The following is a 16169-nucleotide window of genomic DNA, read 5'->3' as shown; positions in this document are numbered from 1 at the left end:
TCTCTGTTCTCCTGTAGCACAGGGCTGGGTATTCCCTGCCTGAAGAAGCCAGCTAAGACAGTTGGGAGAGCAGCTGATTGTTTTCAAAACCTACCACACTCATCAATACACTTCTATTTCTGTGAGATGTTCGGTGTAAACCAAGAAAAACATAGGTAAATCATAATTAACCTAAGCTTCAGAAGACTTCTCTCTTTTTTCCTGCCAGGGTATGGCAGAAGTGAATGCCAACAGATTTAGAAATGATGGGGAAGTCTGTGTAACTCCTCTGCAAATCTGTGAAGCCCAGGTGAAATATGGGTCAAGCTACAGAGGGAGCATTTCAGAGACTACCACAATGTCATTAAATTCATGCGGATTTCAGAGTTCCACCACCATGCTGCACTCTATTTAATTACTGATGGGCAGCTATAAACACCAGCCTGACCAGCTTTGGTTTCTTCACTTCAGAAGTCATTCTGATCTCCTTTTAGCAATGAAAGGAAGCGTAGCATTTTCATGACAGGCCACGTGACATTCTACCACCACGCAATGGAAAATCCGCGTTCCTGCCTTCCAAACTGTAAATGCCACCAGACGTATTAAGATTTACTGACAACTGACCTGAGCACTGCTGCTGCTGCTGGCAGTGCTCTGCCATAGATCCAGGCTCTCTCCCAACTTTCCTTCACAAGCATTTTCTCATTTTCCCTAAACTGGGCTGTCAGATGCAACGTCGCTATCAGACAGTGTGGCAAACATCCCTTTTGATTTCCGAGCATTTGGGGCTAAAACAGCTGGCACCACAGCCTGCAGCTACTGCTGTGACTCATCCCTTGATGACCACACAACTTAACTGGGCTCCTAAAAATGGGCTGCAGGTAGGAGGTCATCAGGGCTTTAAAATATTCCCTACTCTAACATGCAGAAAGCAAGGGTAAAAAGGCAAAAAGCTCTCTGTATTTAATACATGTTTTCACACTGTTCATTTTTTGCTGCATTTACCTGTAATACATTGTGAATACCTTATTTTCTCTTTTAATAAAGATGCTATCAGCTGACAGAATAGTAACAGAGTGCACTGTTAAGTGAGGACTTTTACCCTTCTGGGAGAGGGACAATGTTATCAAAATAATATAGACCTGAGCAGCCACAGAGCTTGTTAAACACACCCAAAGGAAGCATTTGCAAACAGACTTGAGATCAATTTACTGAGTTAATACTTCACATCATATCTATGTACTTTTGATTTCACTTTCTTTTTCACGGTTTCATTCAAACAGCATTTCCCCCAGAGCTGTCTTAAATCTCTCTTTTCTCCTTTCTGCTTTCCAAAGTTTGGCTCTTCCCATGGTAATCTTTTCAAGTGTCTCTTATCATTTGTTCAAAGTACCCAGAGACAGACAAAAAGTAAATCTGGTTTCTCCCTCCTCTGTCCACCAGCTGCCCACAGTGTTGTCTCACAGTGTCAGCACACGGACTGTTACTACAGAATGCACTGAAGTGATACACGTGTCATCAGATCCTGTGGCCACTCGTCAAAATTTACTTCTGCATCTTAACTTCAAGAAAATTTTCATTCATTTACAGCAAAGATTACATCTGTAACATGTTGTTATGAAATTTCCACGGCATGCTAAACCCCAAGGTATGTTGGCTCCATGTTCTCTACTGCATGCATGTGCACACACACAAAACATTAAAAAAGCAAACTGAAAGTTACAGATTTAAGAATTTCTCAGCTTGGCCTCCTTTTACATATGCACTGCAACACAGTCTTTAATTATCTGATCTACTTCTTACACGAGACCTCATTTCATTTAATGCCCAAAAGAAATTGTTTTAACTACCTGATAAATTATTTAAGACCTTGCTTTCCCTTCATTGCTCAAAATGTAATTCCATACTTTAATTCCCACCCACTATTCAAGCCCTTCTCTCTGGACAGACATTAATTTCTCCCCAAGTTCTTCTGTGGTGCTCATCACTGTAGCATTTGCTAGCTTAGCAAACACTTATTTCCACAGCTTATCTGTGAAGGAGAGGTACCATTAACCCCATCTCAGAGGCAGAAAACCAGAGAACCGGAAGATTATCATCAAAGGTATGTAAGAATTGAAAGGCTGCAGCCTGAGATGCCTTATGGCTGGATTTTCAGACTACTGTGACTTATGCAATTTTTGTGTATACAAACCAAACCTCCCTTGGCTACAGCAACTGGGGTCAGACATCTGCAAATTCATGCTCTCATGTGAGGAAAACGAGGGATGAGCCCTGACAGGATTTGGTACAGCCTCTGTCACACCAGCACTACAGCAAAAGTGATCAGGTCCTTCATTAAGGACTCTTTAATGAAAGGCCAAATGAAGATCCTAGAGGCACCCTTAGTTCTGCTGCCTTTTAAATCTGGAGTACGTGTCCTCAGGATGCTGATTTGTGTATCATTTCCTGGGTTTCAGAAGGCAACTAGAAAGCCCTTTGAACAAAATCAGTAGCATTAAGGTGCCTGGGTCATCAGCAGTGTGGTCATTGTGGACCCCTGTACCCAGTCACAGCACAACTCCTGTGCTTTTCTGCTGAAAAACATTCAACAAAATTGCCCAATAATTTCTGTACATACAGCGAGTACCACCACATTTGTCTTACAGAAATAATAACTGCGGTAAGCAGGTGTGTTTGTACTCATGATGATTAATGACAGCTCCTGTCATGCCCTGCTAACAAAACACAGCAATCATTCAATAAATGTTTATAATCTCATCAGCAGGGGACTTAAATTGTTTCTTTCTTTGTTCCACTAATTGTTTCAAGTTTTCCATTGGAGCCAAAGGCCGATATTAAAACTGACACCTCAGTAGTTGCTTCTACCTCTCTCTTTAATCTTAGTTCATAAAACCTGATACTTCATTCACTTCACTTTAACCTGATACTTCATTGACTTCAATATCCAAGGGGAAAAAATAATCACATCGCTACACGTTCATGATGTAAACTGACAAAGCCATGATTAAAACCAAGGACTTACACATCATTTCAGGAAGTAGGAAGCCCAGGTCTCTCTAAATTTCTTTGTCTGAATGTGAACATCATATATTCTAGACACACTAAAATAGAAAGGGTGCCAAATTCTCTAAAACATCAAAGTACAACCTTATACCAGCAACCACTATAAGAAGAAGAAGAAGACCTAGAATGAGTAAATTTCTTGAGCAGGGACAATCAGGATCTTTAGTTATTCAGTAAAGAATTAGATTGGAAAGTAAATGAAAGAAAAGTAGCACAGAAATTGTATACTCGTAATTGCTAGAAGGGAGAAGTGTTTCCACTGCAAAGAACTACATAACTCAGGTCTCATTATTTCATTGTCTTCAAATAAATAAGCTGTTTTCCCTCAAGTAATTCCAAACCAATGTTTTACTATCCATGCTCTCTGCTGCCCCAGGAGGCTAAGGGCCACTTGTAGAAGAGCAACAAAGGGTCATTTAAAAAAGCAATCCTATTACTAATAAACTTAAAACTGGCTGTTGCAGCACAATTTTAAGGAAAAAACAAAGTTAGGCTTTTGTGGCCTGTTTCACAAATAAAGAAAACATTTCACCAAAACCAGCACACACCTGCCCAGCAAGAAGAGATGTGTTGCTCCAGTCCCACAGGGAACCCCGCAGCCTCAGGTTTAGTTGCCACACTAACAGACCGCATGGCTGGGCATCACACTACTGCAGCACAAATAACACCACCAGTTTATTACAGTTTGATTATATAAACAACATAATGCAGCTAAAGCCACTACTCAGACTAAACATCTACAAACACAAGCCTCATGCCAAGACTTACTTGTTTTAATATAAGGCAGAAAAGGAGTAAAGTAAGATTTTAATATATGCGTATTTCTTATGGGATTAGAAAACATAAAAAATTTCATGGGAGGCTGAAGAGTGCTAACAGTCTTCTTTTTATTACCTACTCCTACTTGCTTGACTTGTCTATAAAAGGAGGATTGTATGTAATTATTCTCCTCCACGTTGGTTCCACTTTCACTGACTGTCACTTGCAACCATGATGAGCAAGAAGGTAGATAAATGGGATCATCTCCAAAACACACACATAACTCAACAGAAGTCCTGAGATTCTCTGCAAGAGGATGGTTGTCATGAAATATAAAACTGCACTAGATGCAATGACCAATTATTTTACAAAAAACCCAACAGTTTTTTAACAATTTTAAGACCTATGTGTGTTGAAGAAGATGAAAAAGCAAGAGAAAGCGCATGTGGGTAGACCTTTATCTAACGACTGTGTGAATTTCATCCAAAATGGCAAATATTGCAGTTGGCACATCGGAAGTCTTAGCAGTGGAAGCAGAGACAACATCACTTGCTACCGCTGTTGTTTCATTCTGAATGGGGAAGTTGACACTGCCTGTCCCAGCAATAAAGCTCAAATACAGCAGCTTCCTTTGTCACTGTGGCTGGCTTGCAGACTGACACGGTAAGGTAGCCCTGTGATGACAGAGTCCATCTGGACATCACACCCATGATGAACCTGAGGCGTTGGGGGTATCCAGATCTCAGGAAAAAGTGGTTTATGGAAAGCAGAAATACTAAGGACCATTACATATATAGAAATACTAAGGTCCATTAATGAAAATCTCCAGATTCCAACAACCATAAAATAGTTATTAAGATGAAGGAAATAAGACGTTGCAATAAATTTTAGTTATTTTTTTAAAAATATTATTTTCATTGTGTTTTCAAAGTCTGTGATATCCTCTATTCAGGTTACTAAGCCTTTTTTTCTCATAGACATCAACAAATACTTCACTTTCTATGAAAGCTAAGATTTTACTGTACTGACATGACAAGATCTGTGATAGGTGAAGAACAACCCCCACACAAAAGCACATCCAGTTAAACTGCAAACTAGCAGTACACAATCATTGTAAAATGAAAAGCAGTTGTCCTCCATTCCTCATCCTCAGGATCAATTAACATCTCTGCAGCTTGAGCAAGAGATACTCAATTCCCTTGTCACCACATGACTCTTAAAATTATTACCTCTTCTGCAACCCAAATCAAATTAGTGAGATTGCTGCAAACAAGAACTATTTGTACCAATTTACAAAATGGAGAAAATCTTGACAAGAATGATGTTGCTACTGACCACAGTATTAAGAAACCATAGGCATGTCACTCCCCTTGGTGTTTTGTCTTTTGTACTTAATACAGCTTTAAAACCATCTCGGGTATGACATGCAAAGACATTTAGTCCTAACATTTTGGCAGCTATGGTGTGGGAGTTTCTGCACCATAACATTGAGCTGTGTTGGAGAATAACACCTAAGCGGAGTTTTTCTGCTGATACCATCCCAAGAAGTACATCATATGTACAAAATTAATTTTATTAATTCCCAGATTTTGGTCAACAAAAAGGACATTTTCAATTCTGAGTCATATAAAACCTTCAGTTTTTCATTTTTAACTTATTTGCTAGGCTAGGAGTAAAATACCTTCCCCTCATTTTCTAGTGATGACACAGGCAGGGAGAAGGATAAACCAAAGGAAAGACCATCACATGTATTTAGGGAACAAATTTCAAGAGGTTGATGGTCCTTAACTAAGGAACCAGATGATTCTCACACCAGAATTATGAAATAATTAACTGGCATCAGAGAGGGAAATGATACATGACTACACTGCAGATGCAGACTATGGCAGATTACTTTGTCTAACATATCAATGCTCTTGTTACACAACATATACAAGGCCTTGATGAAGGATAGAAGACAGTTATTCATTGGACCCTGGTGACTAATTGGAACATTTTAAGGTCAAGGGTAAAATCATGGGACCTTTCGGGTTAGTAGGTGTTTACTAGAAGAATTCTTCAAACATTGCTTTTTCTGACCCTTACTTAATATTGCCATTGCATCTACATAGAAAGTAAAATCTTTATGCCAACAGACTGTGCTGTGAACCATGTTGAGAAGAACATCATCATCATAAGAACCACCAATGAGAAAAAAAGATCTCTCAGGAGATGGATGACAGACACCAGAAGTAACATAAGGCAAAATTTAACAAGATGCATTTTCCCTCTAGGCCTGCATGTTTCGTGAAACCTGCGAAGTTCCAAAATAGGTCGGAAGAAATCCAAATCCTTCCAAATATTTTGAAAAATAAAGACTTACTGCTGAAATTATTTTAGGGTGTGGGAAGAAGTGCTTGTTTTGGTCAGAGGTGACCAAGTCAGGCTGGGTCCCATGATTTCTTAAAACCACACTCCCACTCAAGACTAGGCTGAAACTCAAAGCTCCTGGCACAACACTCTGACTTCAGAAATAGGATATGTCATTTCTGGGAGCATTCTGGGAAGTTCTGCTACACAGCATTCCTGATGATTTGTAAACAGTCTTTGTAATAATATAGTAAGGGCCTTTTTCATGCAAAGCCTCATTGTAAGGAATAGGTGGAATGGCAGTGCCGTAATGCTGCTCAAGATAAGCATGGTGCTTTTTAAAGTGTTTTATACAATAAGCACCAACTTGTCTGAGTAGGTTGGGTAGCAATTTCATCACCCATTATGTTCACACTGCAAAGCTGCACTGAAATGAGTATGATGCCTGTATATGTCAGTATATGCTTGTGTACCAAAATCACTTTTATTACTTCCGTTTTTCTAGCATTTTCTAGCACAGACACTTCAGAAAGATAGGAGAGCTAGTGTTGCATGTCAAAATAAGGTTATCCATTAACTGAACACAAGTGGATGAAATGTCCAAGAAAAAACACATCTGCCTCAGGATCTGGGGTATCTTTTTTAACTTGGGGAGCTTTAGGCATTGCATGTTCTCTTCATCCAGCTGTGTCCCAATATCGTGGCTAACATCTTCCATGGTAAAGCTTCGGAGGAGTAAAGACAGTATACCAAACAGTGGGAGTGACAATATGTGAATATCCAGGCACAGCTGGGCTGAGGACAAACTAAAGTCACCTTTTTCCTGTGATTCCCAGAGGCCTATTTTGTTTTTAACTTTGTTGTCTTTGTTTGATCCTGCGGTTATTCTAATGCAGTTCCAGGCATTTTTCCATTAATTCTGCCTCCCCGTACAACACTCTAAGCTGTATTACAAATGGGGGAGAGAGAGAATAACAAGCTCATAAAGTGATTGTCTCAGACAATCTTCAAATGTACTGGCTAATTGGATATATAACTCATAAATGATGATGGAGAAGGGATGCCTAACAACATAGAGAAAGGAAACTAAATCTAAAAAAGCTCCAGCTCTATTCAGTTGAATGAACAATAGGCATTTGATTTCATTAGCTCTGATATTCTAAAAATCGTAACAATAAATAAAATCTTTCCTGCAAGCACACATTCTTCTAAGCAAACAACTGCAGAAGGAATGGCTATTAAAAGCACTGCAATTACTCTAAATTTGTACTGTAAACAGTGTAACACCAGACCATAATTAAATTAAATATGAAACATTTCATTGTCCCAAATACATGAAATTCAATTTGAAGAGAGCATTTGTAGTAGCACCAGCAGCTTCTTTTCAGATTTTGCACATCGCTTTAAGAAACTACCACACCTATCTGAGGAAAACTAACACATAAAGCACATGGAAAGACCAGACAAAAGCACTTGAGGAGGAACTGTGCTTGGGATGATATCTCTATGAAGACTGCATGGCTCAAATCTCCTGTGACTGTTTGGTTTAAGTAACTGTAAGAAGTAGCTAACTCTTTGTGCATCCACCTCCATAGGGCTGTGTGCTATTCTGAGTTCAATTCAATCTGAGTACTTGAACACTGCTGTAAACAGCACTTCAAAATCTGACACACATTTCATCCAGTCTGAAATACTTATGACCTCCACAAGCTGAAATGTATATTATTCTTTTATTTTCTAAGTAGAGTAAAAGGAAAAACCTAGATATTTGGCTCAATCTTAGTGCCATACATTAAGTTAGGAGTTAATAATTTATTATTTGTCATTCAAGAAATCGTTATTACATTTGACAGTTTTTGAAGGGGCTTTGCTTTCTTCTTTAAAGGACCTTCAACAACAATCAGCTAGGGAAATATTCTGACATACGGATTTGACATGTTATTTTGATTTACATATTAAAGTGAGAAGAAGTTACATGCTTTCACAAACATACATCATTTTCAAATTTTGCAGTGCTTAACAGATTTAAAACTTTTTGGTTCTTCTGTAGTAGATTTTGTGTAGCAGAATTTATGTCACTATGTTACCCATTATGACTGCATTGCTCCCCAGTAGGTCTTTTTTTTGCAAGAACTCCCTCTTAACTATATAGATAAATTACATAGGTTAATACTATCAGCATGATGAATTTGCTTAAAAATGAAAAACAAACAAAATTGTATCAAGAAGCAGCCCAGTAAACAACCAAGCACCCTCCATTAATTTCTCTTGGAGATAGGCAAGCATGGCACACTGGGAGAAAGCCAATAAAAGCAACTCTTTTGTTTCCTAATGTTCCACAAGACAGCAATTCTCTGGTGCTGGAAGGCACAATCACATTTATCATTCTATCTTAAAACAAACAATACCATGATTTATTTCAGCAAAGTGAAAATGAAGCAAAAAAAATACTGACAGCCACTCACACAGTACAGAACAACAAAAAAGTGCATCAAACTTCAGCAGCTCAACAGGGCACAGCTTCACTGCAAAGGTCCCAAACCAGTGGCCAAAACAGCAGAAACAGGCAATTTCTGCTCATGGCTGGTTCTACTGCCATCCACCTCGCCCTGACAGTGCTGCACAAGACCCCAGGAAGGGGCTGAGCATTGCTTCCCTCCCTCCCACCTTCCCTGTGGGCATCTCTGGGCACATCCTCTCCCTCCAGAAGACCATGGCAGGCCGGCAGCTCTGAAGCCTGACAGGCACAGCAGACAAACTCTAAGAAGGCTGCAGGGTCGAGCATACAGTTCACACAGGGATTTCTGAGCGGGTAGTTTATTTTGGTTTTGGCAGAGCTGCTGAATGCCATCACGTGAGTGCCAGCAAAAAAAAAAATCCCCACTTAATTCTCCAGGAGTGGTCCTGGACCTGCAGTGAGGAACCAGCCCACCCAAATTACTCACTATTGAAAAGACCAGGTCACAGCAGAGGCTTAGTAAACTGACTCTATCTCAATACCAAACATTAATCATCAACTTCAACTTACAAACGAGCGCTCGCTGCCTCTGTAGTGCTTTAAAAATATCCACACAGCCTTCCAAAGGCACTCTACAAGGGCTACCGCCACCCTACTCACCTCTCAACACAGTGTTTTAACAAAAGGTTCCCAGCAGTCAGACTGGATTAACTGCATCTGCAATCTCACCAGGGTCTGCAGACAGACCCTCTTTACTTTGCAAGCTTCTGTGCCACTTCAGATGCTTTGTATTGTTAATCGGCAACAGAGCCAGAAAGAGCTCTCACAGGAACTGACTTTTAATACATACATGAGGCTCAGGTTCTATCAAGGGAGGAATAGCACTTGCATTTTTGGAGTTTAAGCATCTTAAGAGCATAACATTTATCACAGCCAAAGGAAAATGAGGTTATGCAAAATACTTACTTCGGAAATGTTCTGAGGCATAATAATACACATCCTCATAGCCCTCGTGGTAATCCTCCTCTGGCCGGTACTTTTTGCCTTTTCTTCTTCTCGATCTTCTTATCTGCTTGACAAAGCCCAAGAAGCGCTCCATCTCCTTCCTCACTCACAGCCCCAGCCAGCAGCCCCCTTTCGCCCTGTGCTTCACAAAGAGCTGTCCCAGCATGAATCAAGCACTGGAGCAGAGCTGCAGCTCCCACCAGCCGCTCCGCTACCATCAAACAACCCCTCCCTTATCTCAGCTGTGACTAGGAAGCATATTGTTTTCCCTTTTTTTTTAAAAAAAAGGGACAACATACACAGACACACTTTATCAAATCTAGTGACTGGAATATTTCAACCTGAAAATAAATAAAGGAGGAAAGCATTGAAGCAAAAGGAGAATTTCAGGATTTCAAGCTGTTATTAAAGCATCAGAGGACAAAGTTGAAGAGACCTGCTTGCCAGCAAGGGGAAGCCCAGCACTGAGAGCTCTCTATCCTGTGTCTCCATCATTTGAAGAGGGGCTGGGAGGCGGGGATAGATGTTAGTCAATGGACTGAACCATATCTCAAGGCAAAACAGGTTTCCATTCAGCAGTTAAATGCTGCCCTCATATCTACCCGGGCACAGGCTCAGGAGCACGTTTGATTTCATTTGTTGTAAGGACAGCAAACACACCGATCCATTTCTGGCATCTCATGCACTGGATGAATAAACAGCAAAGTGGTTTGATCCATACACACAGCCCACTCACCGGCAAGTGTGCGCCGAATGTGTTAATTGGAGCAGCAGGGAGAAAGCTCGGCAGCTGTTAAAAAATGACACATATACCCACTGGGCATTAGTGTATTCTAATCACTGCTGGATCTAAACATTAAAAGGCACTCCAGACAGGTCTCCTATGGAGCTGGCCAGGGCATATGGCAATAGGCAAACAAAGGAAGCGACATCACAAGCACACTATGACAATACTCATTTCAAATCCCAGCAGAGTTCAAAAAACTTTAAAATTAAGGTGCAGCAGATTATCCTCTGCACACGGTGAGAGAAGCAAAAAGCCTGAAAAAGCGCTGGCTCTCTTCTCTTGCTGCGTGCCTGAAACCCACATGCATTCCCTAAGATAAGGCTGGAATTTCATCCGTGTTTCTGATGAAGTTTCCCTCCCACACAAAAACAAAAGCAGTGACTGCTCGAATCATATCACGTTGACATCTGTCAGGGGTTTTTTATTGTAATCACGTTCCTGCAAGCCCAGTGAAATCTCTAGTCCAGCAGGACCTCTCCTGTCTGTTGGCACAAGTCAGGGATCAAGCCTCAGTCAAACTATGTGCTGAACATGGTCACTTGCATCTAGGCTCCCAAGAGCCTCCCATTTTGCACTTAGGAGCATAAGGAAGTCAGAAAATCTTCCTGTAAAATAGATTTTACAGGTTCATCATTTGGAGAAGGAAGAGCACGCAGAGTGGGGATTAGGAAATGCAGACATTTCAGTGAGTCATTTTGCAAAGAGTAAATCAGGGCACTGTTTTCAAAAGCACAAAAGAAGTAAAGCAAAAACCAGGATTGTAACTTAGCAATTCTTTTTCAAAAGAAGTATGCAGAGATTGATCAATATTAAGTTGGAATGTTCTAGTTTTGAAACGTGAAAGTTTTAAGTAAAGGTCAGCTAGACCTAATACCTGACGATCCTAAAACAAACACACACTGAAAGATGGAAAAGGAATTCTTTTGCGCTTCTTTCAGCTTTCCAGGTATTTTAAAACAATATTGTCACAAACCCACACTCATTTTACCTGCAAAAGCTCAAAAACCCCTGGATGCTCCTGCCAAGCTCCCCACAGGGATACAGACTCATCCTCCTTGACCTCACCAGCCCTGCTTTTCCTGCTGTGAAAATGCAGCCGCTGTCGCTAGCTGATGAACACCCCCAGGGCACCACCAGAACTATTTTTAGTGAGACTTCTATAAGGAGGTTGTGTTTCATTACAAGTCTGTTTTTATCACACAGCTTTCAACTTTCAAATGGTAAAGACCTTAGAGGAATATCAGAGGCATATTACCAAAAATAAACAAGCCAATAAAACTTCACCTATGGACTTTAGGAAGGGATCACTGTATGTTTTAAAGGTTTCAACTTGCATCTCTTCTGTGCTCTGCCACCAAGCAGCAAAAACATTACTGTCACAAAACATGAAAACCAAAGATATAGCCTACAGCAGAGGAAGCACTCTCTCTTTTCAGGGAGAGAAATGCTGGTTTGTTGCCCTGTTGAGGACTCTCCCCGGACAGATGTGGAAAAGGTGTTTGCAGGTGTCAGAAACAGTCAAGACAGAAGTCTTGCAGCCATCACTGCTCCATGAAGTTAAATCAAGTTCAATTAAAAATTACAAAGTTTTTTAAAAAAGGAGAAAATGTTTAAAAAGTTTAAAAACTGTCTTCTGAATGAAAGCTCAAATCTGGAATCAAGCAGACACACTTGGCTTTTATTAAGTAAATACAACCTTTTCCAGTGCCTCTGTTACTAAACATGCAGCAGCAGAAGCAGCTTCCCTAGCCCTCAGCACATCCCAGAGAGACTTTGGTCCTCTCCATAACAAGAAACGTAAGCAAATAAACAGATAAGAGAGCAACCAAATGCTCTGAAGTAGCAGCACAAGCAGCAGGTGCAGGACATCAACTGCCTGACCACTTTCTAGAGAGAACCGATGTAAGCTTGGGCAAATTCTGAACTTTGGAAAGTACATTATTACCTTGTGCAATGGACTTCCCCGTCTCTCCCATGCTCCTGAGGTGCATCACACAGCTATATGGCTTCTATAGTAAAGCAAAAAAACAATGCACAAAATGGTATTACTGGCCAGTGCTCATGGCAATAGCTCCCACCTGTGCTTGTGTGTAAAGTACAAAGGGGCTGTGGGGGAGCACAAGCTCTCCCCAGATAAGCAGAGGGGCTTCAAGCTCTGCTGCACTTCACTCTATCCCACTGCTCCCTACAAACACCGGGCTCCATCTCCTACACCAAAGATGCAGAAGCAGCCCCACGGTTTCTAACACACAAACTGACAATCCTGCCAGCATGTAAATCATTTACTCATTTCCTTTTACGTGAATGCAAACAGCAGACACACATAACTTCAGAATTTTTACATACTTTTTGAAAAAAACATAGAGCAAGCTAAGCTTTTGACTAGATTTTCTCTGAATGAAAATACTGTGGTATTCACGGCAATTTAAATAGAAGGAAATACCTTAACTGAGGACATTGTTGTTCTATATCAATACAAGTTGGAGCATTAAGTGCTTTACTATACTAGTAAGACTTCTGAACAAAACTTTTGTTTCATATGCATTACATACCACTGTTACTGTTTGCTGAAAATACTGGAGACATTCATTAGCTACTCCTCATGCCATACCTGTAAATATTTAATCATAGCCCTACTTTCAAAGGTGTACACAGAGAACGCAGTTTCATAAACACAGTAGTTAGAAAAAACCCACAAATAAACAGCCTAACTACAGCTTTCCCCATTGCTCAGGATTCACCTTTCTGCAGCTTCTTGTGAAGAAGAACTCATTTCTTAATGAACATGAACATTCTTTCAACCTTCTGCTTGAAAAGAAATAAAAAAACAGAAACTAATACAGGTATACAGCAGTTTCAGAAAGGCATATTGACTGTACAGGACAAGAAGAGAAAGAAACAAACACTGGCTTTCAAATTTTTGAAATGCAAAACATGGGAGATGACAATGAGTTTCATCTTTAATGACAAAGAGAATAGGATAATTATACCCAGAGGGCATAAAATTAGATGTTGCTTTATATTCTGAAGTTGTCTCTGAACTAGAATTTGGAGAATCAATTTTCTGGTGTTTTAATACCACAACAGAAAGTTGCAATGTAAATATGTCTGAAGCTCTTTGGCTCATCCTTTCTGCCTACTCCAATCAAAGCAAACATTCTATTATTATTTCCAAGTGGACTCCTTAGAAGAAGCAAGGAGTGTCGTACTGTCTCCAGCATGATTGGTGTAATAAAAATTTTGCCATGTGGCACCAATTAGATGATATTTGCATACTCCATTCTGATAATTAATTTGTTTAAGTTAAGGAGAAGCTCCATCAAACTGGGTCAATCTCCTGACAGTGACTTACTGGAAAAGACTTCATAGCAATAAAAAACCCGCATAAATAAGACAGTCCTTCTTGAAAAGTTGAACTGAAGCATAAATGCTATTGCAGCCATGGATAATTTTCTAGACTTGTCTTTATACCCCACACAGAGAAAAGATTAGGTTTCTCATCATGTGAAATATCTGTATTCAACATTTTATTTTCACAAAATTAACTATACAATTATCAAGGTAAACTTTCACAAATGACATACTTATTTTCTACAGCACTTTTCCCAGTATTTGGGAAAAGCAGCAGGAAAAACATCTTGGTATCCAAGGATAAGACACTAAGGTAGTAAATATTTAACAAGTATTTCCATTTGAGTGGACTTGCAAACATGATGCTTTGAAACCAGAGCCTGTATATGAAGCAAGACTCTCTAATGTGTTGCATCATAAATACAGAACGGAATGCGAACCAAATATTAACAGTTTGGGGCAGGTATTTTGCACCCTGTTAACCAGTATGTTTCAGTGTTTAAAAGCAGAACAGTTTAGACAGATGAACTCTCCTGTATCTCCCTCTGCTTCTCTGGGCAGCCCCTAAAAGTCTTCTGCTGGGGGAATGAATGTCCCTTACTGGGAGGCAATGATGTAAGAGAGCACACAAGGGCAGTTGCAGAGATCCACCTGCTTCAGGTTACTCTTGTGGAAAAAAAAACCTACAGAATTTTACATGGACAATACAAAAATTAAGATTAATATAAACAGCTCTTGGAAGCTAGCTGACTAGATGAGACAGGTTTTTTCCCACCTCCCTCAAACCCCTAAGCATAAAGGAACAGCAGACCTCAAAGGGAAGAACCAATCATTTCTTCTCCAGTTCTCCTTCAGCTGAGGGATGTCTTTGATAATCTGCTGTCATTGTTTTGAAGACCAGCAATAATTAACAAGAGAACTATTCCCCTTATTTATCTTACAGTATCATCTTTCCTGACTTTCTAGTTTTTCAAGAGATGTTTGTTCACATGTGATAATTGCTCATGTCAAGGCTGCAATTTTCCACTCCTTGCCCTAAGTATTCTGGTGCAAAATGTGAGCTTATCAATTTGAAAATGATAAAATGCCTGTAATCCACAATCTATTGCACTCTATAACAACATATTACCCATATATGCAGAAGCAGTGCTGTGTACAAAGCCAATATTGTGTGTGAGGAGTACCTAGCAGCAGCCCAACAGCCCCTGAGGTACCACTGCCCCACCCAAGACCCTGTTGTCAAGCCAGATTCTGAACACAAGTTTTGTTCTCTTCCTAAAGACATCTAAAAAGAGCATTGAAGGCATGGGACATACTCAGCATTACACTGCACATCTCTCCCATTTGACAGTTTATATACATGCAGGATAACCAGTGCATTCTCTCTAGAATGCTGCTCCAGGAGAACTGGATGGTGATAAAATACTGCTGATCCGCTGCTGCTACTTTTAAGATCTGATACTTGTTATACACTGTTAAATTATCAGTTTGCTCAGATTTTAATGCATTACGTTCAGTTGCTCAAGTCATACATTCTTGTTATTAACTGCTCACACAGAATTATGGAACATTTTTGTCTTCTGGTCCTAAATTAATGCAAGACTTGAGAGTTGTAGTTCAGCTTTTGCGTCACCTAGTTGTAAATTAACTGTCAAATATTTTTTCTTTTACCTCTTTTTTTGTTGTTTTTTTTTACAAGTGAACACACACACATTTTCAACACTTTAAAATAAAGAACTTGAGTTCCTTATTGTATTTTATCATATATGTTATTTTTTATTAACATCCCCAGTGGTTTTGCCTTTTTGCGCAATTTTCTCACATAAAAGTGTGCTCACAAATGTGAATGCCAACACAGGGATGAGGGTAAAAAAGAACACAAAGACAGAAGAAGAGGCTACTTTCATTTAGAGGGGACTGGGGGCTGCTTGTGTGTACAATACAAGAATGCTGCCTCTCATATATCTAGAATGCCGAGAAATCTTTGTGGTGCTGTTTTGAAAGGGTCACTTGTCAAGTTGAATTTCATGCAGAATGTGTGCTTCAGGGAAAAAGACACTTTTTTCCCTCCCTTCAATTCAGCTAAAGCCGTTTGCATACATTCTATTTTTTTCTTGTCTTTCTAACCTATTTGGCTTTAAGTAAGTGACTAATTAGAATATACAAATATGCTAACTTTACCACCACCAAGGAAATACTGCTCAGGTAAAATTAAGTACAAAAAAGATTTGAATTTCCTTAATGTTTTGTGACACCAATAATCATTCTACAAGAAAAGCTAAGCAGAGAACTATTTCAACCATTCGTAAAACCCCTTCAGGGTTAAAGCAGTAGACTGAAATTTAAAATACTAAAACTAGAACACAGCTCTTTGGAAAGTCTGAATTAAAGGTGTTTTCATCTTTCTAAAGGAAT

General features: G+C 39.7%; 1 protein-coding gene across 28 annotated transcripts in view; it reads right to left on the bottom strand.

The window, feature by feature from the left end:
• GRIP1 (glutamate receptor interacting protein 1) overlaps nt 1-16169 on the bottom strand; it is a 311868-nt gene that overhangs the window by 208235 nt on the left and 87464 nt on the right. For 6 of the 28 annotated variants that reach the window (XM_086884475.1, XM_086884477.1, XM_086884492.1 and 3 more), the window contains exon 1: nt 9578-9856. The exons of 12 other annotated variants lie outside the window; for them this stretch is intronic. In XM_086884475.1, the coding sequence (XP_086740601.1) occupies nt 9578-9710 (133 nt within the window). In that variant the 5' untranslated portion in view covers nt 9711-9856. Of the gene's footprint in view, nt 1-9577; nt 9857-10052; nt 10132-16169 lie in introns of those variants that run through there. 10 more of the 28 variants (XM_086884472.1, XM_086884473.1, XM_086884486.1 and 7 more) reach the window with 5 other exon arrangements.

Source organism: Cyanistes caeruleus, chromosome 4 (assembly GCF_971803275.1).
Source record: "Cyanistes caeruleus chromosome 4, bCyaCae1.hap1.1, whole genome shotgun sequence".
NCBI lineage: Eukaryota > Metazoa > Chordata > Aves > Passeriformes > Paridae > Cyanistes > Cyanistes caeruleus.
This window is presented reverse-complemented; position numbering and strand designations above follow the sequence as displayed.